This window comes from Eptesicus fuscus, chromosome 21 (genome assembly GCF_027574615.1).
Source record: "Eptesicus fuscus isolate TK198812 chromosome 21, DD_ASM_mEF_20220401, whole genome shotgun sequence".
In the NCBI taxonomy this organism is placed as follows: domain Eukaryota; kingdom Metazoa; phylum Chordata; class Mammalia; order Chiroptera; family Vespertilionidae; genus Eptesicus; species Eptesicus fuscus.
This window is the reverse complement of record NC_072493.1, coordinates 38,210,773-38,234,000: the sequence shown is the minus strand read 5'-3', so window position 1 is coordinate 38,234,000 and position 23,228 is coordinate 38,210,773. Positions and strand designations below refer to the sequence as shown.

Here is a 23,228-nt window from a genome sequence, read left to right as displayed (position 1 = left end):
AGGGGAAGGTACTGTCACTTGTCACCTTTCTAGGGCCTAAGGGACCAGGAGAAGGGAGAAACCTGGGGCTTTAGTCAGTTCAACGCATCCATCCACTGAGGCCAACTATGTGCCAGACTCTGAGCTCTGGCAATGCTGGGGCCTCAGAGTGAGTGATAGGCTCTGTCTCTAGGAGACTCCAGTGGCGGGGAGGGGCTGGGGGAGTCTGAGGAGGGAGTGATGACTCTGCCTCAGTGATGAGGGAGGTCTTCAAAGTGGAGCTGACACAGACCGTTGTATATCTCACGATGGGTAGAAACTTGCTCGTGGAGGAGGGAGAGAACATTTGAGGCAAAGGGAACAGAATGTACAAGGCCTGGAGAGGGTGAATAGGAGATATGGGACCATTTTCATTCAGCCCATATCTGTGTGCCGTGCCGAGACCTCGAGTGAGTCCCTTAGGGGCCCTGCAATAGAGGGGCCCTTGGCTGGCTGGGCATAGAACAGTGTGTGCACAGGAAAGGCAGATGAGGCCTGAGTCTAGCCCGGACTTTTCTTTGGTCTGTGATATGTTTTAAACTTTTGAATCAACTGCCTACTGTTATAAATCATACGGTTTGCTTTAAAAAAATCCATTTCTGGCTTCTAAAAAAAAAGAAAAATGGAAAATGATCTGGCATCCCACCTATTACTCCTCCTGGCAACCTCTGCCTCAGATGGAATAGCAGAGGCCTTTTTGAGGGACCCACACTCTCCCTTGGAAGTGCTTCACACACTTATGCTTCTTGTGGGTCCCTTGGTTTAGAAAGTTTTTTAAAATGGTATTTTGTGGCGTGCACATTTTTCGAAGTGGAGGGGGAGGGATGAAACTGGAAAAGTTTTGGAATCGGATCAGGAAAATTTAGCTGAGGGGCTTGGATGCTACTCTGTAAAGCTTTTCCAGGTTTCCCCATTGACACTGGGAAACTAGGGTTGGTACCAGCATGGAGGGGACTGCACCGGGAGATCACACAGCTGTGACCGGGCTGAGGTCTTATGGGGAGAAAGTGGCTGTACTGTAATTTGAACCCAGGCGACTTATTTCAGTCTGCTAGACTTACAACACTTCAGCTTCCCAGCAGCCCCGTTGCACACACGGGTAGCTGCCCCGGGACAGGGTCAGGAAGAGGGATATCGCGGTTGAGGTTGAGGGCTCTCGGCCACCTCCGTGTTGTGTGGCCCAGAACAAGTGGTTTGCCCTCTCTGTGCGCACTTCCCAGAGTACGAGGTGTGGAACGCTGGCATCTGGCTGGACCCAGGGGGGGCTGGCTGGCATGGGGATGAGCAATCAAAGAGCAGTTTTTAATTGATTTCAGAGAGTAAGGGAGAGGGAGAGAGAGAGAAACATCAATGATGAGAGATAATCAATGATCAGCTGCCTCCTGCACGCCCCCCACTGGAGATCGAGCCTGCAACCTGGGCATGTGGCCGGAATCGAACTCAGGACCCTTCAGTCCGCAGGCCGAGGCTCTATACCCTGAGCCCAACTGGCTAGGGCTCAAAGAGCAGTTTGAAAACCCAATTGAGGGGAGATCAGGACTGAGCTGGGGTAGGGGAGTTGGCCGTCTGGAGATGGAAGTCTGGAGGAGGCAGGGCTTGTGGGAATGGGAGTTCAGTTCAGGACACGGGGAGCCAAGAGGTATGTCACCGGTGCACTGGGGCTGGGTCGGGGTAGAGAGGATGGGAAAGGGGCGTCCCCTGCCTTGTGGTTTGGAAAGGGGCCCTAGCGGGCCATCCCGACGGAGGGCGTGGGGACCGCAGTGCCCTGCGGCCCCTTTAAACGGGGGCGCGCGCCAGCCGGCCTGCTCGTTCCCGCCGCCGTCGCCGGGCTGGAGCGGGAGCCGGAGTGGAGCCCGGGCTGGGGCCGGAGCGGGCGGAATGGAGGCCCCGCGCGTGCCCGCTCTGCGCCGCCTGCTGCCGCTGCTGCTCTTGCTGCTGCCACTGCCCCCCCGCGCCGGGGCCAAGTACGTGCGGGGCAACCTCAGCTCCAAAGAGGTGAGCGTGCGGGCCCTCCCCTGCCACCCGCCGGGCGGGGGAGAGAGGGAGGGGAGGGGGAAGGGGCTGCCCCGCCCCTGCCGCCCCTCTCGGAGGGACCCGAGGGGAGGGGGTCGGGGGTGAGGCTGAGCGGGGCGGTGGGATTGAGACTCAGTGGCTGTAGGAGGGACATGGAGGTCAGAGCTGGGCGGGGAGGGAGAGTCGGAGTTTGGGGTGGGGGCGGGAGGCCAGCGAGGTGGTGCTGAAGGGACAGCACTTTTTACTCCTCCGAGAGCCTTGAGTTCACGCTGGGGCTCAGGACCGGGAAAGGGCCCTTTAGAACATTGCCAAGCACAGGGTGTCTCTGGAACCAGGGGCGGCGTGTGGATAACCGGGCCCATGTCAGTCCGATGGCATCTGGGACAGGAGGTGGCCAGGATGGGGACCTGGCCCTCCAGGGTCTTTCTCAGGGCACCTGGGAAATGGGGGACGTGCTTAGGGAAGGGGCATCTGAGACAGGAATCCTGGAACCAAGGTGAAGGGATCACGGAAGAATTTTCGAATTTTGATCCCCTTAAGGCTTCTTGGGAAACCAGGTACTGAGGTTAGGGAAACAAAGTTGAGGGTCTATATAGAGTAGAGGAGAGTTCTCAAAGCCCTGGGAAGAGGGTCTGACTGGGGCCCTTTCCCAGGACTGGGTGTTCTTGACAAGATTTTGCTTCCTCTCGGATTACGGACGACTGGACTTCCGTTTCCGATACCCTGAGGTGAGCCTTCCCCACCCATTCCCACACTGAGGCGGGATGTTCCCTTGGCCTTCCGAGGCAAGGGCTACCCCGGCTCCCACACTCCCCCAAACCTTAACATCTCTGGGCCTGCAGGCCAAATGCTGTCAGAACATCCTCCTCTATTTTGATGACCCATCTCAGTGGCCAGCTGTGTACAAGGCAGGGGACAAGGTGAGGGCTGAGAGGAGGATGGATGGGAGGGAGAGGTCAAGGCTGGCCAGGGAGTGACCATGTCCCTATCTTCCTCAGGATTGCCTGGCTAAGGAGTCAGTGATCAGGCCTGAGAACAACCAGGTCATCAACCTCACTACCCAGTATGCCTGGTCAGGCTGTCAGGTATGGGCCCAGCCCGGGGGAGTGGGCAGGTGCTGAAGGTCAAGGGCCCGAGGACAGTGCAGACAGGCCTCAGCCTTCCCGCTCCTCCCCAGGTGGTGTCAGAGGAGGGAACCCGCTACCTGAGCTGCTCCAGTGGCCGAAGCTTCCGTTCAGTGCGTGAACGGTGGTGGTATATCGCGCTCAGCAAGTGTGGGGTAAGGGGCTGTCCTGGCCGGCCACCCGGGTCTTTTCCTCCTTACCTCCCTGCCCATCCCCTACCTGCCCGGGGCCCTCCTGAGGCCTCCTCACTCCCCACAGGGAGATGGGCTGCAGCTGGAATATGAGATGGTCCTCACCAATGGCAAGTCCTTCTGGACGCAGCACTTCTCTGCGGATGAGTTTGGTGAGCATGTGGAGACCCGAAAGCCAGGATCCTTGAGGGATCCCCGAGTTGGGTGCCTGCTGCGGGACGGCAGCCTGACTGAGCCATATTCTCCTTCCACCAACTTGGCAGGGATCCTGGAGACAGATGTGACTTTCCTCCTCATCTTCATCCTCATCTTCTTCCTCTCCTGTTACTTTGGATGTGAGTCCAGCACATGGTTGGGGCAAGGTTGGGGGGAGATGAGCTGTTCTCCCTTCCTGTCTGTGAACAGTCTTCCCCTACCCCGCCCCCCGCCCCTCTAGATTTGCTGAAAGGTCGTCAGTTGCTCCACACGACTTATAAAATGTTTATGGCTGCAGCTGGAGTGGAGGGTGAGGTTTAGAGTATCTCAACTTTTGAGTTCTGTGAGAGGGACCTGAGGCCCAGACATCAGGGCCTGAGGGAGGAGGGGCTGGAAACCTGGACTCCTGAGTCTGAGGTGGGAGGGGATGGGGGGCTGGACTTCCGGGTCTCCTAGGTCTAGAATCCTGATGGGGGCGGAGGAGGGTTCTGGTCACCTGGATCACAGTATTAGGGATCAGTGATGCCCCAAAGCCAGTTTCTGTCCTTTCCTTTATCTGCCCATCCTCCCCTCAGTTCTGAGTCTCCTGTTTTTCTGCATCTACTGGGGCCAGTATGCCACTGATGGCATCGGCAACGAGAGTCTGAAGATCTTGGGTGAGAATGATGGGGACCAGGGCAGGTCCTCGGGCTCCTCTGCCACCCTGTCTGAGCCGCCCTTTCCTCCCTTCTCCCAGCCAAGCTGCTCTTCTCCTCCAGCTTCCTCATCTTCCTGCTGATGCTCATCCTTCTGGGGAAGGGATTCACAGTGACACGGTGCCCAGGCTGGGTTGGGATGGAGTGCTGGGAATGGGGAGTGGCTGGGCTGGGGGGTGGGGTGGGGGCAGAGGGGCTGGGCTCGGGGGGGGGGGTGGCCACCCCCTATTCCCTGACAACCCCACTCCTGCCATCTCCCCTCATGGCCTGCTGCCAGGGGCCGCATCAGCCACTCAGGCTCTGTGAAGCTGTCTGTCTACATGACCCTGTATACTCTTACCCACGTGGTGCTGCTCATCTATGAGGCTAAGGTGAGTCCCACTCACCACTGTCCAGGCCCTGCCCCGCCCCCCCCGCCCCGCCCCCAGCTTTCATGGCTTCCTCTACCTGACTGCTAGCCCTCCATAGTGCACTCCTGGCTATCTCTCTCCCACTCTCTGATTTCCCACCTTCCCATCTGTCTTTCTACGTGCATTCCTCCCCTCTTCACTGTCTCCGAATAGCTTCTCCCTCTTCCCTCTGTCTCTCACACATTTGTGTTCAATGCCATGACCAAGAGTTCAGGAATCACACAGACCTGGATTCCATGCTGGCTCCGCCCCCTCCAGTAGGACCTTAGGCGATGGCCCCCTCTTTGGGCCTGTTTTCTTCTCTGTAAAATTAGGAAGATCTTACACACCCCCGAGTTCCTCTAAGGCTTTATATTACCTTGGCTTTGGCTTCAGCCAAAAGGTGTCTCTCTCAGCCTCAGTTTCCCCCTCTGTGAAGTGGGGTGATCACAGAGTTGATAAATGGAAAGCTTCCACATGGCAGTGTTTACCCGTTGGGCCCATGGTAGATGTATTCTCTTCCTATCTTTGTCGTCACCCTCTCGCTACCTCTGTCTGCTCTGTCTCCATCCCTTGTTCTGCTGCTTCCGTCCTGACCAAGTCACTCTGTCCCCTGGGTGCCCAGGGGTGTGGTCTGGGGTTCCTATGTGGAGGCCAGGGCTATGACAAACCCTCTCCCTTGGGTCAGTTCTTTGACCCGGGCCAGGTACTGTACACGTATGAGTCGCCGGCAGGCTACGGGCTCATCGGGCTGCAGGTGGTGGCTTACGTGTGGTTCTGCTACGCCGTGCTTGTCTCTTTGCGCCATTTCCCGGAGAAGCAGCCCTTTTATGTGCCCTTCTTTGCTGCCTACACCCTCTGGTGAGATGTGCTGGGCCTTCGCTATGTCCCTGTGTAACCTCACACAAGTCAATTAACTTCTGCCTCATTTTCCTAATTTGTTTAATGGAGGTGGAAATTGTACTGCCTCATAGAGTCACTGTGAGAGTTCAATGAATTCATAGACGTAAAATGCTTAGGAACAGATCTGGCATGCAGTAGGTCCTTAGTTGTTATTATCATATGTTAATTCATTCATCAGATCTCTATTGATTTTTCTGCCGGGTGCTGGGATGTGGGGTGGGGTGGAACCGAGTTCAATTCAACCTAGTCCTTCCCCCCCAGAATTTCCCAGGCCAGTGGAAATCTTGCCCCTTTTAACCTCTGGCTTTTGAAGGTCACACAACTTCCCTCCAGTTTGGGACCCACCTGGGGCCTGTGTGTGTGTCTGGAAGGGGAGTTGGAGGTAGGGGTGGGTGGAGGGCGTGTGGCAGTGTCTCTACCAATCCAATTCCTCCTTTTCAGGTTCTTTGCAGTTCCTGTCATGGCCCTGATCGCCAACTTTGGGATCCCCAAGTGGGCTCGGGAGAAGATTGTCAACGGCATCCAGCTGGGAATCCATTTGTATGCTCATGGCGTGTTCCTGGTGAGGATGGGCATCTGGTGGGGTGGGAAGCCAATAGGCGGTGAGACTCCCACCCCGATCTGCCTGAACTCTTGATCCATTTCTTTCACTTCATTCCTTCAGTCACTTAATAGACACTGATTGGGAGTCTGCTAGGTTCCTGCAGGCTTCTCGACTGTGTCCCCCAGACTCTGCTCTCTTCTGTTCCTCTCTCCCACCTTGTGTCTGGGCTCTTCCCCCAACCCACCCTTTCTTTGACCCCCTCCCCATTCCCATTCCTGATCTTGTGTCCCCAGACTCGAATTTCCCTTCTGTATCCCCACTGCCTCTCCCAATCCTCTTGGTCTCGACTCCACCCTTCACCCACACATTCTCTGATCTCTGTCACTCTACCACCGGCCATTGTTGGGAAAGAAGCAGCTGGGGTGGGCCAGGCTGGGGCTGCAGGGGCCCAGATCAGAATGACATCAAGAGGATACCAGCAGCAAACCTCTTCTTTCCTCTGTTTTATATCCTATCCAGACTTCTGGGTGACAGTTCTTATATTAATTCATCAATCCAGCCACTGTCCACCCATCCACCATTCAGTGGGCACCTGTCTCAAAAGGTATCCCTCTCAGCCTCATGATCACCCCACTTCACAGAGGAGAAAACTGAGGCTGAGAGAGACACCTTTCTGGCTGAAGACAGCCTTTTGTCTCATGCTAGGCACACCCCTATGCATTTACTCCTACCCTCTTTTTCTAAGTGTCGGAGCAGCCCCAGGATAGAAGGGATCATCGTCATTGAACCCAATATACAGGGAAGGGAAGCTAAGTCCCAGAGAAGGCAGATGACCGGCCAGGGCTCCCAGGCCTTTGGTGGCAGGGCAGGGACTTGGAACCTGGTCCTTCTCCGGCAGACCACAAGAGCTGGCATGAGAGGGAAACAGGCACCACTGAGGGCCCCAGCGCCTGACCCCGGGGGTCTACCATGTGCTCCGTGTAGGGAAGCCACTCAGCCGAAGGAGGGGGCCAGGTCCCCTAGTTGCTACTCCAAAGCCTGACTCAGGTACAGACTCCCCTTCCTGGGATGGTCCATCTTTAGGCTCTGCAGGAAGTCAGAAAGGGGCAGAGAGAGAGGTGATGAGAATCCACCAAGGGCCAGGCTCTGCACCAGTTTCCATTTCCACCCTTTTCTCATCTTTCTTAGTAGGCACCACAATCCCTCTCCCCAGTGAGGTGTGGAGAGTTTAATCAGCATGCCCCAGATCCTACACTTAGTGAGCTGTGGGGCTGAGAGGGGCGGTGCAGGCGCAAAACACCGAACACTGTGCCCTTCCTTCTATATTTCACCTTCAGCCAGTTTCAGTCCTAAAAATGCTCACGTTAGCTCAGCGCAGCTCCGCTGCAGACATTCCACTGCTGATTGGCTTCCGCTCATTAATGTGTTCCGCACCACCTTAGAGGGGCCATGCTGGGCTTCTTGGGTGCAGTACTAGAGTCATACCCAGGCACTGCCTTTCTACTAGACTAACTGGGGAGACAGCTCTACATTCAACCAATGTTATACTGAGAGCTTGTATGTGCCAGGTACTGTTGTAGAAGGTATTGGGGACTCAGCAGGGAACAGAACAGTCAAGTTCCTGCCCTCATGGAGCTAACATTCTAGAAGCTGCTAGTTCAACTGAATTTTCTGTGTTTATGAAAATATTCTATGACTTTTGACGTTCCATATGATAGCTACTACCCATATGTGGCCATTGGGCACTTACATATGGCTAGTGTGAGAAACTAAAATTTTAGTTTAATTTTTATTAACAAATTTAAATAGCCACATGTGGCTAGTGGCCATCGTACTGCACAGCGCAAGACGCTGAAGCTTAGCTAGTCAGTGATAACTAACCCAGCGATCAGGGCTCTGAGGGAAGAAGCACTGGCAGAGGAATGAGTTGTGGTGGAGAGAAAGGTCACAGCCCAGGGCACTGTGAGGGCCCACAGGAGGCGCCTAATCCCGTTTGAAGGTTGCAGGGAAGCGTGGGGGTTTCCAAGTGCAGGGGAATCCTTAGGACTCCATGTTCATGGAGACAACCTGAGGCCTGGACAGTGAATGCGTCTTCAACCCGCCCCTGGCCCCTCGCCCAGATCATGACACGCCCCTCGGCGGCCAACAAGAACTTCCCCTACCACGTGCGCACATCGCAGATCGCTTCGGCCGGCGCCCCGGGGCCCGGAGGTAGCGAGTCGGCAGACAAGGCCTTCCCGCAGCACGTCTATGGGAACGTGACGTTCATCAGCGACTCGGTGCCCAACTTCACGGAGCTCTTCTCCATCCCCCCGCCCGCCTCCTCCGTAAGCCCCGCGCCCCCGGCGCCCGAGGAGCTGCTGGCGCCGCCCCTGGAGTACCTAACCCCGCTCCCGGCCCCGCCACCGCCCCCCGCGCCCAGGCGCCTGAGCCCACCCCCTGCCTTTCGCACCCCCCGCGCCCCGATGCCGCGTCGCGACCGCCCCCCGGCGCCCGCGCCCACCCTGCCAGACTGGGTCCTGGCGCTGTTGCGCACGCCCCCGCAGACGCCGCGCGCCGTGCCCCCGCCGCTCGCCGTGCCCCCGCCGCTCGCCTTCCGCAGCTCTCCCCCGCCTCCCCCGCCGCCGCTGGAGTTCGCCCCGCGCGCCCCGACGCCACCCCTCGAGTATCTGGCCCCGCTGCCCAGGCGCCCCATCACCCGCTCCTTCCCTGACTGACACGGGCGCCCACACCTCGGGAGGGGGGTTCTCTGGGGGAGGGGGACGGGCCTTCGGGGCCGCATCTGCCCCCCGTGGGTCCCGGACGGCCTCTGACCCTGACCCCCCTCCCAGGCCGGGAAGCAGGTGGAGGAGACGGCGGTGGCGGTGGCGGCGGCGGCGGCCCCGAGGGGCCGCGTGGTGACCACGGCCGAGCCCGGCGCGGCCTCCCCGCCCCCACCCCCTCGGTTCCCCAAAGTGGCCGACCCGAGCTGGGATGGCCCGACGCCGCCCTACCAGCCTCTTGTGCCCCAGACGGCGTCGCCGCACACCGGCTTCACCGAATACTTCAGCATGCGCACGGCCGGGGGCACCGCACCCCCAGTCTGACACCCCAGCACGCCCCTGCCCCATGGGCCGCGCGCTGGGTCCCGGACCCCCGCTCTCTCCCAGCCCCAGGGCTCAGCCATCCCAGGCCTTCCCAACCCGCCCCACCCCGCGCGCCCAGGTAGGGGTGCGCACTGTCCCGCTCCTCCCCTCCCCCTGACTCTTGTGCCAAACGGTCCCGCGGGAGCCGCTCTCCCCGTCCCCTCCCTCAGCCCCTGCCCCGAGCGGCGCCGGATTCTGGGCTCCCGCTGTTCCGTGACCTCCGGCCCCCTGGCCCCCTCCGAGACCTTTGACCCCGCCGGAACCCGGAACGCCAGTGAGGATCGCCCGGACCCTGCCCGTGGACGCTCCAGGAGGACTCCGCAAGCCGAGCCACTGCTCCTGGGACGGATACTGTGAAGCTGGTCGTGACTCTGAAAACTTCCCTTGGATCTGTGACTTCGGACCCGTGCTCCGTCACCCCATCTCTATCCCGGGGGACCTCCCTCAGGTCCCCGGTGGAAAGACTTTTTTTCCCTTCTTGCCAAAATAAAGAGGATTCGTTGAGTTTGTATCTATAAGATGGCCTCTTTTACATTGATGATGCTCAGAGACGCGGCTGAGCAAGAACCGTTCCAGGCTCGGGACCTTAAGTGTGTCCATCTGTGAAATGGCATTTTGGGAGAGGCCTGTATAACCTGACCTTTATGTTGACCCAGCACCCGAAAATACGAATCATTTAGTCGTCGTACTGCACCTCTCTTATTTTTAAAAAAATATATATTTTATTGATTTTTTTTTTTTTTTTTTACATAGAGGAAGGGAGAGCGAGAGTCAGAAACATCCATCAGCTGCCTCCCGCACCCCCCCCCCCCCCCCCCGCACTGGGGACAAGCCGTGCCCGCAACCAAGGTACATGCCCTTGACCTGAATCTAACCCGGGACCCCTCAGTCCGCAGGCCGACGCTCTATCCACTGAGCCAAACCAGCCAGGGCCTCTCTTATTTTTGCCTTCTCTTCCCCAGGCAGAGGTAGAGGCGCCCTCCAGTGGCAGATACTTTGCTCAGGCATCCACACCCCGAGTTTGGGTTACAATTTTAGCATTGCGCATGTGCAATTCTCTCTTTTTTCACAGGCCAAGACGTTCTATGCTGCGCATGCGTCCGGGTACGAATGGGCGGGGAAGTTTCCGGAAGTCGCTTTTGTGGAGGGTCGGGTTTGGTGTTCCGCAGTCCTCCCCTGGCCGCTCTGACCTTAGGCTCCGCGACTTCTCGCCTCCTCTCCCAACCCCCAGTCCTCCCCCGGCGGCCGCTCGGCCCCGCCCCCTCGCCCACCCAGCGACCTTCCCGGGGCCGCTCTGGCTCGGGAGTCCCCTCGTCTCTGTGATCGGGCCTATCCGGCTCCGGAGGGAGGCGCGGGTGGGTGAGCCAGGGCGTGAGTCTTGCGGTCCAGGCCCGAGCCCGTGAGGACGGGCTCCGCCCCCGCCTGGAGTCTCTCCCGGCCCGGCCCGGCCCGGCCCGGCCCGGCCCGCACCCTCTGTGGAGGCCCTCGTCCGGCTGTAGGGCCCCTCGCCTCATGGGGACCCACCCATTTCTAAGGTCCGTTTTGGCCTGCAGCGGTCCGCGTCTGTAATTGCTGGACATCGTGTATGGGGCCAGCCAGCCTATGGGGACCTGTGTCTATAAGGGACTCCCACGGTCCCTAGGGGTCGGCCCTGTCCATAGCAACCCCATTTACAGGGCCTATCATGGGTCTATAGGGTCCACCTTTCGACTCCCAGAGCCCGTCCACAGAGGCAGTTCCCTTCACGGGAACTGCGACTCCTGGGCCTCCCCGGTCTGCCAGGCCATGTCCCGTCCATAGAGGTCGCATTTTCCGGGCCTCGCATCGGTGGAGGGCCCGTGCCATCTGTAAGGGTCAGTGCTGGAGGCGGCGATGGCCCTGGGCCGGGCTCTGGCCGCCGGCCTGGCTCTGTGTTTGGCCATGCTGGGGCCGATGTCCCCTGGGGCCCGGGCGGGGGACTGCAAGGGGCAGCGGCAAGTGCTGCGGGAGGCCCCAGGCTTCGTGACGGATGGTGCGGGCAACTACAGCGTCAATGGCAATTGCGAGTGGCTCATCGAGGGTGAGTGGGGCAGTGCGGGTCACACACCCAGTCATTTGCTAATTCATTCGTTTGCGAACTCATTCATCCATTCACCACATCCCGAGAGTCCTTTGCTGTGCCAGGTCCTTTGCTTTAAAAAGCAGCCCACCTGTGCCCTGCCCTGCAAGGCCTTGAATCTGGCGGGGGAGCTGTGCCCAGACTCAGATGGACAGTTACAAGCTAGGGGCATCAATATGGGTGTTCTGAGCAATTGTTAGAAACTCGGGCTCTGAGCCCAACCATCTTGCTTCAAATTTCGGTTCCACTGATAACGAGTTTTGTAAATTTGGGAAGGTTGTTTCTTTTTCTGAGATTCAGCTTCCCCTCCCCCAAGTGGGGATAATAATAGTGCTTCGTGCTGCTCCGCTCCCTCATAGGGTTGTTGGAATGAAATGAGAACAGGTTTTTAACATGCCTGGCAAGGAGTAAATGCTCAGTACGTGATACTAGGATTTATTACTGTTGTCATTTTGAAAGCATCAATAAAAAGCATTTTTTTCAATCATTCATGTGCCAGATACAATATTTGCTACTGAGACATAGCAGAGACCAAGGCAGTCCCAGAAGTTCCTGATGACTTGGGGCTTGGGATCCAGGGGGGGGGGGGGGGGGGGGGAGACAGACACATTACTAGTCAGTCCAGAGCAGTTGGTACTGTGGTGGAGGAACCCCACAGGTGTGGGGGGTCCTAGAGGAGGTGCCTGGCCTGGGGACCAGGGAGAGCAGAGGGCTTCCTAGAGGAGGTGTCTGAGCTGAGAACTAAAGGACCAACAGGAATCAGGAGGAGGAGGAAGAGGGAACAGCCTGTGCAAGGGCCCCAGCCCTATCCTCATGGGCTTCCAGTCCAGTGGGGGAAACACACTTACCCCCAAGGAGAGAGAAGCCCAGAGAAAATGTCTGACTTAGTTTGGGCAGTAGCCGAGACCAGAGGCATGTGTAGGAGGGAGCATAAGGGCATTCCCGGCAAGGAGAACAGCCCATACAAAGGCCTGGATGCAGGAGGGTATGCTGCTTTTGAGAAAGAAGAAATGCAGTGTGTAGAATGCAGAATACAAGACAAACCATGAGCCAGAAGCTGAGGACTGAGGGGAGGCAGAGGGTGTAGGACCTTGTGATTTTGAACTGTGTCCTTAGGGCAGTAGGGAGGTGGAAGAGAAGTCCAGGGAGGCTTACCTTGGCGTGGATGTAGGAGCTGGCCTCCCAGGAGAGCTGGGGATCCCCCAGAGGAGGTCCTGGGCAAAGGCCAGAGGTGCGACAGGGCCTGGGTCGTGTAGGGCCTCCGTTTGTGGACTGTGGAGCTTGGTCTTTACCCTGAAGCACTGGGGAGCCATGGAGGGGTTTTCTTTTTAAAAAAAATATATATATATATATTGATTGCAAAGAGGAAGGGAGAGGGAGAGAGAAATATCAATGATGAGAGAGAATCATTTATAGGCTGCCTTCTGCACGTCCACTACTGGGGATCGAGCTTACAACCTGGGCATGTGCCCTTGACCGGAATGGAACCTGGGACCCTTTAGTCTATAGCCTACGCCTATCCACTGAGCCAAACCTGCTAGGTCCATGCAGTGGTTTTCAACAGGGGAAGGACATGATCTCATTTATGTTTTATATGTTATTTATCTATGTCTGTTGCGTGGGGTATGGATGAAGCATGTTTCTTGGGCATGTGTGTCTGTCCCTAGCTTTGGGGGCTATTTCTGTCTCGGGGGTGTGTGTGTGTGTGAGAACGGAATGGGAAGTATGTATATGTTTTGGGGGTATATGACATCCTCTGGCCTTGAAGAGCCCCTGCCTGTTTGGGGACACAGTGAGCCCAGATCCGAGACAGAAGGAGGTACAGGGTTGGGTAGAGGAGCCTGTAAGGGAGTGAGAGGACACTGCTGGGGATCAGAGAGGAGAAGCCACTGGAGCAGGGTTCTGAAGCATGCATAGGAGTTTACTGGATAAGAAAAGGGAGCAGCCTCTATGAAGACAAAGAAGAGGTTGGTGTCTTAGGAGCCACATGTAGGTGTTTCTGGTCTGGCTGGCCTGTTAGCTGAAAGGTGAGGAGGGCACCAGAAGCAGGGGAAGAAGGGCCCTGAGTGGCACTCAGACCAGCTTGGCTTTGCTCTTGGGATGGCAGGGGAGCTATAGAAGGATTTTGAGTAGGAGTGGGACTTGGCTCTCAAGCCAGGTGGGGGCAAACTGGGAACCTGGTGTGCTAGTCTTGCAGGAGAGGATGAGTTCTGACTTGGGTAGGAAACTAAGGAGGTGGAGAAGTGAGGAGAGCACTGAGAGATGTTTGTGAAGTTTCACCAGTGAGACTTGGGGACCAACTGGCTGGATGTTGGGGTGGGGAGGAGTCTGGGAGACGTCCAGATCCCCTTTGATCTCCCATTCTTCCCAAAGCCTATCACCTCTGAAACCTCCCAGCTGTTAAAGAAATAAGCCACATTTTATTGTGCCGTCCTCATGAATAAGAGGCTTTTGCTTTTGAAAAGCAGGGGGTTTTGTGGTTGGGTCTCTTCTAGATGGCATGGGTGTTGGGCCCATGTTGGGTGGAAACAGGAGACCTTGAACGTAGGGAGGAACTTGGGGAAGGCAGATGGTGAGCCTGCCTCTGGCAGGCACTTAACAAAGATGTACTTGTTTTGAGCTTTATAGTTTGGTTGAGGCTGGTAAGACTGGGAGTTCTTGTCTGGTCTGGCTGAACGGTCTGCGTTCCCCAGACCATGGCTCGGGGTCTGTAGTGATGTTCTCCGGGGCTCTGGTCATAGCCTGAGGAGAGCTGCCAACGTCATTATTTTGTCTTTTGTGCATTTCCTCATTCTTTCATCCAGCATTTCCCAAGCCCTTGCTCTGTGCTGGGTACTGTCAGGGAGGGAACCCAAGATGAGTTAGGTCCAGGCCCTGCCCTGTGGGCCTCCTCGGCTGCAGGGGAGACAGACCTGGCTACAGATGGTCCTGGCCCAGGAGAATGAAGGTTATAATGGGAAGTGAGAACCCTTAAGAGGGGTACCTAATCCAGCCGGGGGGTATCAGGGGAGGCTTTCTGGAGGAGATGGGGAGACGGCAGGCAGGCAGGGAGAATGTGCTTCAGAGAGAGGAAGAAGCATGTGCAAAGGCCCGACACCTGGTGGAGCTGCAAGCGGTGGGGTGATGTGAGGCCAGGTGAGACTTCAGATGTCAGGGTAGAGAGCTGGATTTTCTCCTGAGAATGGTGGGAGCCGTGGAGTGCTTTTGAGCAGGGAAGGGCAGGCCAGGGCCAGATGTTGAGTTGGGAAGATCACTCAGAGATCCATGTCAGGGCAAGATGGAAGGCTGAGAGGCTAGGAAGGAGACTGATCAGTGGTTCTGGTGAGAGCACAAGGCCTGGGCTGGCACATTAGAGTCACCATTTCGAATCTCCACTCTGGCCTTAATGGGTGGGGAAACTTATCCCCATTTTATTTATTTATTTATTTATTTATTTATTTATTTATGAAACCTAGTTCTGTGATTTTAATTTTTAATATATTTTATTGACTTTTTTACAGAGAAGAAGGGAGAGGGATAGAGAGTTAGAAACATCGATGAGAGAGAAACATCGACCAGCTGCCTCCTGCACAACCCCCCACTGGGGATGTGCCCGCCACCAAGGTACATGCCCTTGACCGGAATCGAACCCGGGACCTTCCAGCCCACAGACTGACGCTCTATCCACTGAGCCAAACTGGTTTCGGCCTAATCCCCATTTTACATGCAGGAAACTGAGGCTCATAGAGCCCAGGGCACTGGCCCAAGATCACACAGCCAGTGAGTACTCCGTGAACATCTCCAGTATGCAGCCGGCTCTTCCCGCAGGCATGGTGGAAGGGGCTGGCCAGGGTCTTCCAGCAGGTCAGACACAGAGCTGGAACCCAAGTCTAGTTTCCCTAGCCCAGAAGACTTCCATGAGCTCTTAGTGTGCGATGTGGGATGAGAGCCTTCTGGAACCAGGACCTGGCAGAGCAAGAATCTTGGCAGTACTAGAAGCAGCAGCACTGAGGAGTGCTAGGCCCCATTGAGCCCTTTCTGTGCATTATCGCCTCTCACGCAGGCCCAGCCATGTGTCAGCTGGGGCTGCGGTCATCTGAGCACTCACTCACCTGGGCTGGGCATCCAGGAATCCGGCTCAGGGCTGGCAGTTGATGCTGGCTGTCAGCTGAAAACGCAGCTGGGGCTGTCAGCTGGGATGCCTACAGGTGGCCGCTTCATGTGGCTTTGGCTTTTTAAAGTGTGACAGCTCTGTTCTGAGCAGGAGCATTCCATACTGCTCAGGCAGAAGCTGCAGAGCTTCCTCTGCTCTAGCCTCGGAAGCCCCAGAATGCCACTTTTGCTGCTTTGTTGGTCAAACTCGTCTCTGAGGCTCTCCCCAGATAGAAAGGGCAGGCCTCAGCCTTCACCTCTCCATGGGAGGAGTGGCCAGGAGGTGTGAATCCACCACAGTACCGTTATGTCCTCACTTTACAGATGAAGAAACCTATCCAGAGAGGTTCGGTGGCGTGCTCAAGGTCACATAGCTAGTAACTCATAAGTGGCAGAGCCAAGATTTGAGTCCCGGCAATCTGGTTCGAGTCTGTGCCCTTAGGTACCACAGTAACAGAGAGGCGAGACCCCGGGTGGGGCGGAGAAGAGCTGTGGTGTTTAAGGTTCAGCCTGTGTCCAAGGGGAAGGAATCAGCCTCTTCCCTAGGAACTCTATTCGGCCTGGAACTGGGAACGTTCACAGAGGCCCCTTTCCATCTGGGAGTGTGCCTCTCTGCTTGGGCCTGGGCCCCATCCCCCAGGCGGGGGGGGGGGGGGGGGCGGTGTCCAAAGTTCAAGAGAAAATAAGTGTGGAATCTAATGAACAAAATAAACTGATCCAGAGAAATAGAAGCATAAGCAGACTGTGGGATCTCAGAGGGAAGGTGGGGAGTGTGGGTGGGTAGGAAGTGATGAACCAAAGAACTTGTATGGATTTATGCACAGCCCATGGACACAGACAGTAGGGTGGTGAGGGCCTGGGGTCAGGGCTTGGGACAGGCTAGAAGGGATCAGTGGGGGAAAAAAGAGGACATATGTAACACTTTCAAGTTTAAAAAAAAAAAAAAAGAACAAGTTAAAAAAAAAAAAAGAGCCCAGCCTGCATGGCTCAGTGGTTAGGCATCGACCTGTGAACCAGAGGTCACGGTTTGATTCCCGGTCAGGGAACATGCCCGGGTTGCGGGTTCCATCCCCAGTGTAGGTTGTGCAGGAGGCAGCTGATCAATGATTCTCTCTCATCGTTGATGTCTCTCTCTCTCTTTCCCTCTGCACTTCCTGTCTGAAATAAAAAAAAGGAGAAGAAGAAGAGTAAATGGGAACAGCTCTGTCTGGTCACTGAGATGGGCTCCCTCTCTCAGCAGGTCCATTGCCCATCTGAACAGTGAGGGTGGTCAGCCCCACCTCAGGAGTCCTTTCCAGGGCTGATACTGCAATTCCTTATCTGAACTCTGACCTCCCTGGGCTATGAGACCAGGAGCCCCTCAAAGACAGGGCCCAGATCGGACTCGTCTTTGGGTCACCTCATTATGCAGAGCAGGGTTTGGTGTTTGTGGGTGGTCTGCATGGAGGTGTGGGGAGAGGGTTCACATCTGAGCCCGGCCCCTCTGTTTTACCGCCCAGCACCGAGTCCCCAGCACCGGATCCTGCTGGACTTCCTTTTCCTTGACACGGAGTGCACGTATGACTACCTGTTCGTGTATGACGGTGACTCCCCCCGAGGGCCCCTGCTTGCCAGTCTGAGTGGGAGCACCCGACCCCCACCCATCGAGGCTTCCTCTGGCAAGGTTGGTGGGGCTGGGCCGTGGGCTGTGGCTGGAGGATCTCAGTGCAGTGTGGGGCAAGTGGGTAGAGGAACACAGGGAGGGACAGAGAGACGGCGGAAGGGGCAGAAGGACAGAGGGACAGAGAAAGGTGTAGAGAGACAAAGAAAGGAAGTGGGGACCTCCAGGGGGCAGGAGTGGACCACCTCCCAGTCAGGGCCCTGAGCCCTGCCCCCTTGTGCCTACAGATGCTGCTGCACCTCTTCAGCGATGCCAACTACAACCTGCTGGGCTTCAATGCCTCCTTCCGCTTCTCCCTTTGCCCCGGGGGCTGCCGCAGCCATGGGCAGTGCCGGTCCCCGGGGGTGTGTGCCTGCGAGCCAGGTTGGGGGGGCCCTGACTGTGGCCTGCAGGAGTGTTCAGCCTACTGTGGCAGCCATGGCACCTGTGCCTCGGTGAGCCTGTCCCCCCGGGCCCTGACCTGTGACCACACCTGCTGCTCCCCTCTCCTGATCCGACTGCCCTAGTCTGACTCCCCCTGCCCCTCCACCCTCTGCCGTGACCCTGACCCCACACCAGCGACCCTGCTCTCATCCACAGTACTGCCCTCTCATTCCGGATTTCACCCTCCCTGCTACTCCAACCCCACCCCACCTTCACCTGGGGCCCCTCGTCTGCCCAAGCCCACTTCTGTTCTCATCTACAACTCACCTCTCACCTTGCTTCCTCTTGCCAGGCCTGACTCCATCCACCCACCCAGCCACTCAACCTGGCTTTGTTCCCCCAGCCATGACTTTGACTTTCAACCACTGACTTTGGCCCAAGACTTGCATGTCCATCTTTGGGACTGGATCACGCCTTGAGCCCTACCGATCTTGACTTCCCCAGATCTGAGCTCTTCTAGCTCAGACATTGGCCTCCCCGTCTTTGTTCGCCCATCTGTTTTCTTTTTGTCTGTTCTCATTTTTTCCCTCTGGGTCTTTCTCTTTTTCTCTTGGTCTGTCTGCTTTTCTCCACCTCTCTGCCTCCTCTGGTATCTCTGTCACTTTTTCCCACTGTCTGTTGATCTGTCTCCTTCCTGTCTCTGTCTCTCTCCCTTTGCTCATCTGACTCTTTATTTTACCCCATTCTCTCCTTTCCTGTTCACCTCTCTCCTTCTCCCTTTCTGCTCCACGTCTCACTCCGGCTCTGGCTCTCTTCCCCCTGTCTCCCTGTCTCTCTCTCTATCCCCTGCCTTTGTGTCTCCTTCCCCATAGCCCCTGGGACCGTGCCGCTGTGAGCCCGGCTTCCTGGGACGTGCCTGTGACCTGCACCTGTGGGAGAACCAGGGGGCTGGCTGGTGGCACAATGTGAGTGCCGGGGACCCTGCCTTCCCTGCCCGTGTCGGGGCAGCTGGTGCCTTCCTGTCCCCACCAGGGCTGTTGGCCGTTTTTGGAGGTGAGCAAATGGGGGTCGTGTCTGGGGTCTGGAGGCCTGGCAGCCTGTGGCCAGGGCTTGAGACCATCCACCTTTCATAGGCCAGGACCTCAACAGCGCCCTGGGTGACCTCGTGCTGTATAACTTCTCCGCCAACACCTGGGAGCGCTGGGACCTGAGTCCCGCCCCGGTACGGACCCCATCTCTGCCCTGCCTGGAGGCGCCTGCCCCTCTGTCAGTCCCAGCAAGGGCCTCCCAGAGCCACCTCTTCGCCCTGTAGACCCCCAGCCTGCAGCTTGATAGGGGAACACCTACTCCTTTGTTTCGGCATCTCGGATTTTTTTCTGTGTGTCTTGTCTCTCTCCTGGCCCATCTCTCTGACTTGTGTCTCCTTCTCTCTGGACTGTATCTCTCTTTCTCTGTCACTTCTCCTCCTATTTCTGTCTCCCTGGCTCTGCCTTCCTTATTGTGTCTCTCTGTTTCTCCTCTGCTTGTATTCACACGTGTCTGTCTTTATGGCTCTGTCTCTCTTCTGTCTCTCCATTCTCTTTGTCTCACCACCTGTCTTTCTCTCGGTGTCTATCTTTGTCTCTGCGTCTCTGTGTCTGCGTCTGGCTCTTTCTGTCATTCTGTGTGTCACCATCTGTTTTCCTCTCCGTCTCTGTCTCCTCTCTCTTCCTCACAGGCTGCCCGTCACTCCCATGTGGCCGTGGCCTGGGCCGGCTCCCTGATCTTGATGGGCGGTGAGCTGGCCGATGGCTCCCTCACTAGCGACGTGTGGGCCTTTAGCCCCCTGGGCGGGGGCCACTGGGAGCAACTGGCACCGCCTGCTTCTGGTTCCGCGGGGCCGCCGGGCCTGGCAGGCCACGCAGCTGCCTTAGTGGACAACATCTGGCTCTATGTGTCTGGTGGCCGCACCCAGCACGACCTCTTCTCCTCCGGCCTCTTCCGTTTCCGCCTGGACAGCACCAGCGGGGGCTATTGGGAGCAGGTGATTCCGGCAGGTGGGCGGCCCCCTGCCGCCACCGGCCACTCCATGGTGTTTCACGCCCCATCTCGAGCCCTGCTGGTTCATGGTGGACACCGGCCCTCCACTGCCCGGTGAGTAACCTGCCCCACAACCTCTGCTCTGCAGGGCCGGGCCTGGCCCCATACCTGGGCCTTTCGTCTTTAGTGGGCTTTGCCTACCGATGGACTCCTGTAGGCATTCAGTCACTCCTTCCTTCATTTATTCACTCATTCACGCACCCACTCAATCTCTTGGTCACTCGCTTCCCCACACACTCCCACTGTCCATCCAACCCACCAGCCCCTGCTTGGTGTCCAGCTCTGGCTAGATTATGCAGGACCCAGATATAAGTCCAACCTGGGTCCTGCCCGTAGGAGCTTCTAGTTCTGAGGGGACATAAACCCAGTTACCGCCGGTCTCAACCCTGAGTGATGACGTACCTTTAACAGCCCAGAGGCGGGACAGAGGCCTCTCCTGCCCTGAGCCCTTCCTCTGCCTCCCCCACAGGTTCTCTGTGCGGGTGAACGCCACGGAGCTCTTCCATGTGGATCGGCGTGTGTGGACAACCCTGAAGGGCCGGGATGGGCTGCAGGGCCCACGGGAGCGAGCCTTCCACACGGCCAGTGTCCTGGGCAACTACATGGTGGTCTATGGTGAGGAGGCTTCCCGCCTGCCTGCCTGCCGGGGTCCAAAGCAGCCCTGAGCTGCGGCTCCTTGCGCGGGTGCCCCACCTCCCCCAGCCTTGCCAGCTGTGCCCCTTTCCTTCTTTCCCAGGAGGCAACGTGCACACCCATTACCAGGAGGAAAAGTGCTATGAAGATGGCATCTTCTTCTACCACCTGGGCTGCCATCAGTGGGTGTCAGGGGCTGAGCTTGCCCCGCCAGGAACGCCTGAGGGTGAGTGACGCCTCTGTTTTCCTGAGGGGCTCCTGAAGGTCACACTTCCCCCCACAGTGAATCTGGGCTTTGGGCAAGAGCCACCTCGGTCCTTGTCGGGGTGAGCCAGACATGCTATTTGAGCCTGCTCGGGGGCAAGCCTGCACTGCAGACAGGACCAGGGCATTGTTGTCATGGAGATGGGCGGCAGTTACAGCAGCATCAGACCTAGGTTCCAGTTCAGGTTTGCCAGTTTCCAGAGGGAAATGCCCATGAAGGGGTAACTTTTCCAGGGTCACACAGAGGGCAAGGGCAAAACCAGGATGGCTGGCCCCAAGGAACTACCTGTACAGAAGCCATAATTAAAGGGGGTGTGGGGAACCTTTCGAACGCATTAGATCAGGTCCCTTCCTCACAAAGGGGCTTATCATTTAGGGGACTACAGACTTCCCAGAGGCTGTCTGTTCTCCCCACTCCGCTGAACAGAAGAGCAAGGACAGAGGAAGGGTGGGCACTGGGGAAAGGTCCCCAAGGAGCTTTGTGTAGCCATCAGGGATAAAGCCTGGGCCTGACATTGAGATCTCCCACCCAGGACTCCTCTGCCTGTCCCTCTCCCTCTTTTAGGCTCCTTTACTGGGCAGGCGAGAATGGGAGGTTTTTGCAATCTCTTCCTCTTCTGTAGTTTGGGATTTCCTGGACCAAGACCCAGGTGCTTACAGAGCATTCAGGTTCAGTAAGAGGGTGGGGGAGTCACCAATCACTAACCACTTACCTGTCGATCAGGACTCTGGGTTGTGACAGAAATCTAACCCAACCAGCTTAAGCAAAAGGGAGAATTTCTGGGCTAACTTGAGTGAAAACTCTGGCCAGCTTCAGGTTGGGCTGGATCCAGGTGCTCACATAATGGCATTAGCCATTTCTCTCTCCAGTTCTTGGCTGAGTGTACTTCAGTCTCCAGCCAGCTTTCCTTTGGTAGATGGTCACCAGCAGCTCTTGGATGATATTTTACCCCTTTAAAATGCTCAGAGGGGCCCTGCCGGTGTGGCTAAGTTTGTCCCATGCACCGAGAGGTGGAGGTTTGATTCCCAGTCTGTGCACATGCTCAGAATGCAGGCTAGATCCCCAGTAGGGGGCATGCAGGAGGCAGCCGATCGATATTTCTTTCTCAACTTGTTCCTTTCTCTCTTGTTTTCTCTTGTTCCTTTCTCTCTTGTTCCTTTCTCTCTAAAATTAATAAAAGCATATTAAAAAAAAAATCCCAGAGGGAAGAGAGTGTTTCCCCCCCAAGAATTGTAGGAATTGAGTTCCATCCTGAACTAATCACTGACACTGATAAGCCTGGGCTAAAGCCCCACTTTTGCCCGAAGCAGGTATGGCTTGACTTGAACCTTGTGGACTGGGAGAGGGAGAAGGTTGTTTTCTGGGGGAAAATCAGAGGCTGTCACCACAAGGGAGGCCATTGCCAGGCAGACAAAAAGCAGGTGAGAGCCAGGCAGCTCCCTAAGGGCAGAGAACACAGAATCGGAGAGACATCGAGTTTCTTGCCCAAGGCTACCCTGCTAGTCAGTAGTTGATCCATGATTTAAACCCAAGTAAATGTTAGACCCACAAAAAAAAAAAAAATGTTAGACCCAGGATTTGAACCCAAGTTTTCTTTTACTTTTTTAAAAATATATTTTTATTGATTTCAGAGGGGAAGGGAGAGGAAGCGAAAGATAGAAACATCAATGATGAGAGATAATCATTGGTCGGCTGCCTCCTGCATGCCCCCTACTGGGGATCAAGCCCGCAACCCAGGCATGTGCCCTTGATTGGAATTGAACTGGAACCCTTCAGTCCGCAGGCCGACACTCTATCCACTGAGCCAGACCAGCCAGGGCGAACCCAAGTTTTCTGACCGTAGAGATCATACTCTGTCTGAAAGGTGGCTCGTGTAGGATACGGGAGGCCAGAGGAGAGAAAGGAGAGCCAGGTGTCGTCCTCTGGGCAGGGGAGCCATGCAGGAGGGAGGGGGATTGGGGATCCCATGTCCTTGGGGGGGGTCTGTATTCTTCTAGGCCGAGCAGCGCCTCCCAGTGGTCGATATTCACATGTGGCAGCTGTGCTTGGTGGCAGTGTCCTGTTGGTGGCTGGTGGGTACAGTGGCCGGCCCCGTGGGGATTTGATGGCCTACAAGGTGCCCCCCTTTGTGTTCCAGGCGCCTGCCCCAGACGTGAGTATTGGGGTGATAGGGAGAGGGTGGCTGGGGAGGAGGTGGCATGGTTCCCACAGATGAGAAAGTTGGGAGTCCTTGGGATAAGTAGTGGGAGTCCCTAGGTCCATAAGAGGAGGGATGTTGGTTCCCAGGTTCAGGGAGGAGGAATGGAGGCAGAGGGGCAGTGGTTCCTGGCACTGGAAGAGGATTGGACAGGAATCCTCAAGGTGCTGAGCAGTCGGGGTTCCCTGGGATAAAATGAGTGGGAATACAGGAACAGGCCTGTCTGAGGCGCCCCATCCTCCACCCCTATCTCTCCACAGTACCATTTGGACTATTGTTCCATGTACACGGACCACAGTGTCTGCTCTCGAGACCCCGAATGCAGTTGGTGTCAAGGGTCCTGCCAAGCTGCACTGCCTCCTGGGACCCCCTCGGGGGCTGTGAGTAGCTGTCCTCACACTCCCCCCTCGCACAGAGACCAGCCCTCAGTGTCTCCCTCTGCTGAAAGCAAGTGAAGAAGGACTCCCCCACACTCACACACAGGAGACTTGTTTCACATCCAAGATCAGCATCCCCGATTCCTGATTGCTGACCCCTAAACTTTGACCCTTTCCCCAATCCTTTTGAACTTATCTGTACCCATATCCCCAGGCCCTGTCCTCTTC

The 23,228-nt window shown here is 56.7% G+C and overlaps 2 protein-coding genes across 3 annotated transcripts in view; both read left to right on the top strand.

The window, feature by feature from the left end:
* The first annotated feature begins 1,858 nt into the window (after positions 1-1,858).
* Positions 1,859-9,686, top strand: TMEM145 (transmembrane protein 145). Of its 2 annotated transcripts, none has more exons than XM_028137290.2 (15): positions 1,859-2,013; positions 2,685-2,759; positions 2,874-2,951; positions 3,030-3,116; positions 3,209-3,310; positions 3,414-3,498; positions 3,610-3,681; positions 3,783-3,851; positions 4,117-4,197; positions 4,278-4,356; positions 4,514-4,607; positions 5,314-5,486; positions 5,970-6,090; positions 8,193-8,399; positions 9,368-9,686. In XM_028137290.2, the coding sequence occupies exons 1-15, from the start codon at positions 1,897-1,899 to the stop codon at positions 9,446-9,448; spliced, it is 1,521 nt and encodes a 506-aa protein (XP_027993091.1). In that variant the 5' UTR covers positions 1,859-1,896; the 3' UTR covers positions 9,449-9,686. The 2 variants fall into 2 exon arrangements, with proteins under 2 accessions (XP_027993091.1, XP_027993090.2); XM_028137289.2 differs by having other exon boundaries at positions 8,904-9,433.
* A 960-nt stretch (positions 9,687-10,646) lies between these two features.
* MEGF8 (multiple EGF like domains 8) overlaps positions 10,647-23,228 on the top strand; it is a 42,175-nt gene continuing 29,593 nt past the window's right edge. The window contains exons 1-10 of the mRNA XM_008160217.3: positions 10,647-11,256; positions 16,926-17,089; positions 17,314-17,520; positions 18,322-18,502; positions 18,583-18,671; positions 19,167-19,582; positions 19,998-20,143; positions 20,265-20,387; positions 22,424-22,578; positions 22,884-23,003. Coding sequence (XP_008158439.2) covers positions 11,070-11,256; positions 16,926-17,089; positions 17,314-17,520; positions 18,322-18,502; positions 18,583-18,671; positions 19,167-19,582; positions 19,998-20,143; positions 20,265-20,387; positions 22,424-22,578; positions 22,884-23,003 — 1,788 coding nt within the window. The 5' untranslated portion in view covers positions 10,647-11,069. The remainder of the gene's footprint in view (positions 11,257-16,925; positions 17,090-17,313; positions 17,521-18,321; positions 18,503-18,582; positions 18,672-19,166; positions 19,583-19,997; positions 20,144-20,264; positions 20,388-22,423; positions 22,579-22,883; positions 23,004-23,228) is intronic.

Excerpts from the sequence above, each read along its gene's own strand:
- TMEM145 (XM_028137289.2), top strand. The coding sequence starts at position 1,897 with ATGGAGGCCCCGCGCGTGCCCGCTCTGCGCCGCCTGCTGCCGCTGCTG. Across the intron at positions 4,608-5,313 it reads TGCTCATCTATGAGGCTAAG|TTCTTTGACCCGGGCCAGGT; the intron begins GTGAGTCCCACT and ends CCCTTGGGTCAG. Across the intron at positions 6,091-8,192 it reads ATGCTCATGGCGTGTTCCTG|ATCATGACACGCCCCTCGGC; the intron begins GTGAGGATGGGC and ends CCCCTCGCCCAG.